Consider the following 3375-nt stretch of genomic DNA (forward strand, 5'->3'; position numbering starts at 1 on the left):
TATGTATATAGGCCTTTTAGGCCTAGGGATTGGCTAACCCTAACCTCTAGGGGGTAGTGGTGGACTCTCTCCTTTGACTAACGACATTACACACATCATTAGTGCCATGGACAAGCCAATGACATTTCCTAGGTGGTATCGCTATTGGGAGATGGTGTCCTAATTTAAAATAGTCATAAATATAACACTACATAGTCCCTAAAGGACGAGGACTTTGCTAAAGACGAAGTGTTTTTAAAGCCAAGTAAAATCAAATTTTAAATCTCATAAATAAAGGAAACACCTTATATTTAATATTTGATTATTAATGGAATAGTCGACATCCCTAAAAAATACTAGCATTATATTTATATTATATAAGTTCGTTCTTCATTGGCTGCAAAATTTGTCAAAATAAATAACAGTAACATACACAATCACAAATGTGGACGTGCCGGAGTGGTTATCGGGCATGACTAGAAATCATGTGGGCTTTGCCCGCGCAGGTTTGAATCCTGCCGTCCACGTTTTTTATTTATTTTATTCTCCTTATTTAATAAACTTATCAAATTTTGATAAAATTACTATGCTACCAAATATGCCATCAAATGAATGAACATACATTTGTGCGCCATTATCACTTTGAATGTCCAAACTCTTGACCCCAATTACACCTACTCTGGTATGCAGCACACAGAGGAGAACAGACACTCCTACTAGACCAGGGAACAAGTAGCAAAGGCATGCTATGAAAACAATCATGCTACAAATTATATTATAGTTTCCAATGAATTTTCAGTCAAAATATCAAAATTTACAGCGTCAACAAAAGAATAGATACCCCTGTTACCAAGTCTTATTTATGAACATTTAGTGTATATTGACCAAGACATGTAAAGAATCCTAATCACATAAGAAAACTATTACAATTGTTACCAAGGTTTAAGGTCGCCGACAGGGCCAGCAGTCCAATTCAAGCTCTTCTCCCCTGGTTTCAAGAATACACTCCTGTCATGCGGCAACTTCCGTGCAAGTCCGTTTAGAACTTGATGGAAAGCGTCTCCAGGTTGCGCGGGTTGAGGGAATAGCATTGCTTGTTTCATGGAAGGGTTAGCAAGCAATCTTTGTTTCCTTAATATAACTTCTGGTGGGATCGATGTGAGTATGGTATCCAACTTAGGAACATCTTGCTCATCAACAAACACCCCGATCTCTTCCCACGGTATTGCATCGGCAAACGGAAGAACAATATCATCTGCAATAATAACAGGAATGCAACCAAATACCACAGCTTCAACCAATCTTGGGCTCCAAGGGGCCCATCCAAGTGGACATAGACAAAACACAGCTCGTTGCATGTCCTCGTAATATGTTGTTGGATGCTCCGTAGAAATGTCAAATAGTGGATTGTTCTTAAAATTCTCCCACACTGCTGCTCTTGCACCTCTGTAAAGATTGAAAATCACAGCCAGTTTTGTTTTGTTATAATAATATCTATACATGCACCGAAATTCATGCATACATCATAATTTTAGAACGAACCAATTTTAGATCATGAATATTGAATGTAATTCATCTAAACATGCTTAACCAATTTCAATAATAACAATAAATACAATTATATGTTTACACAAATCAAAATCATTCTACAATTATTCGCATATATAATATGACGATAAGCTAAATGTTACATACTCAAACATCATTTAAAGTTTGAGCTTGTAACAAGACTCACCTTGCATAGTATCCACCTTCAGGATCATTTCCCACATCATAAAACAATCCTCGGAAGTACACAAAAATGGACCTGGGAGTCTTATCAGGAATCAAGTGGGAATGCATTTTCTGAGGTGGAGCATATGGAGGAACGGTAATTGAGCCCTCTTTCAAGCACACATGATTTCTCTGACCAAATGTTTGAACCAACGTAGCACGCCTTAGCATTGAAAGAATCCCTCTTTCAATTGCCTTCTCTTCCTGAAACAAAATCATAAAACAAAATTCATGTTACATTGCCTACGCGTAACACATCTTTGAGTTTCAACCGTGATAAAAATAGTATTAGATCTCGTACTTGGTAATGAAAACACGCCCCGAAGTCATGAGGAACCACGAAGAAATGATCGGCCCCCTCAGTCCGATTCCAATAAGGCCAATTCGAAGAAACAAGCTGAATAGCACTCCGCATCATTCGTGGTGACTTAAACGGTAAAGGCAGCCCATTTGGAGTCAAGTCACAGGTTGTATAAACAGGAGTATAAAACCAATCCGCCTCTTCCGGATTAAAAGTCCGAACAGCACTCGATAACAGAAACCGGTGCATAAATATCTCAGCAGCAAACATATGCGCGAGACATCTCGGGTCTTTCTGCAAAATTTTCTTATTATATTTACTCGGAAGTTCATAAACAAAAACCTTCAACCTTCCAACCGGATCATCTTCCAATACATCACCAGCACTGCCTGAGATTCTCTCAGTAGGTTGATTCCTGTGAAGTTCCACGGCATTAACTGTAAAGAGAAAAGCAGCGGAAAGAAACCCTAATAAACTCAATTTTGAAAGATCCATTTTTGATGGGAAGAGAAAGTTACTGGTTGATTGATGCTAGTGAAAAAGAAGTAATGTGAGTAATATAAAGGAGTCAAATTTGGTCAAGAGAAGAAGGTTAAGACGTCGTTAGAGAAAGTGGTTGTGGGAGATTTCTTAGGAATTGGAGTTGAGGGGAATTAGCTGGAAGGAAAAGGAAATGGGTTTGTTGTGAGAAGCAACAGAGACAGATGAGAAGAGGGAGTGGATTTGGATTGAAGGAAGAAAGATGAAAATGGAAGAGTGTGGAAGAAGAAGAAGGTGAATTTTGCAGGTAAAGTGAGGTAAATTGTTTGTGTGAAGTTTGATAACAAGTCAATGTCAAAAGACCATTTACGACCAAAATTCAACTCCTTCATGCTGTTGCCACGGCCCCTTGGGTTTTAATTTTATTTCCGTAAATTTACCTAATTCAAAAAGTTGGATAAGTTACTTCTTTTGTAAAATATTTTGAAAACAACAAATAATTGTAGTATTTAATAAATAATTAAATATGTTAAATTAAATTGTATTATGTGATTGGTTGGAGATCCAACTTTTTGTGATGGTTATATTGTTTATTCTCTTCACACTAAATTCCGTAATTGTCCTGTTACTTTGGAAATGCATTTCCGAAGTTGAAAAAAAGACTGATTTCGGAAATACATTTTCGAAATCATTTTTTTTACGTAAAAAAAATATTTCGGAAATACATTTCTGAAATCAACATTTCGAAAATGAACTTCTGAAATACTGCGCGTTATGGTGTTTAAACAAAACAGCCCCCCACCAATTCCATTTTACCCTAAAACTCAAATATTTTCAAAAAT

General features: G+C 36.9%; 1 protein-coding gene and 1 non-coding gene across 2 annotated transcripts; one reads left to right on the forward strand and one right to left on the reverse strand.

Moving 5' to 3' along the window:
- Positions 1-424: 424 nt before the first annotated feature.
- On the forward strand, positions 425-506 carry TRNAS-AGA (transfer RNA serine (anticodon AGA)). The gene has a single exon. It is a non-coding gene; the product is annotated as a tRNA-Ser (tRNA).
- A 234-nt stretch (positions 507-740) lies between these two features.
- LOC131603568 (probable beta-1,4-xylosyltransferase IRX10L) lies at positions 741-2895 on the reverse strand. The gene is made up of 3 exons (XM_058875926.1): positions 2054-2895; positions 1715-1956; positions 741-1425 (listed from the first exon to the last, which is right to left on the reverse strand). Exons 1-3 carry the CDS (start codon positions 2546-2548, stop codon positions 912-914), a joined length of 1251 nt encoding a protein of 416 aa, XP_058731909.1. The 5' UTR covers positions 2549-2895; the 3' UTR covers positions 741-911.
- Positions 2896-3375: the final 480 nt, after the last annotated feature.

The sequence above is a fragment of the Vicia villosa genome, linkage group LG5 (assembly GCF_029867415.1).
Source record: "Vicia villosa cultivar HV-30 ecotype Madison, WI linkage group LG5, Vvil1.0, whole genome shotgun sequence".
NCBI lineage: Eukaryota > Viridiplantae > Streptophyta > Magnoliopsida > Fabales > Fabaceae > Vicia > Vicia villosa.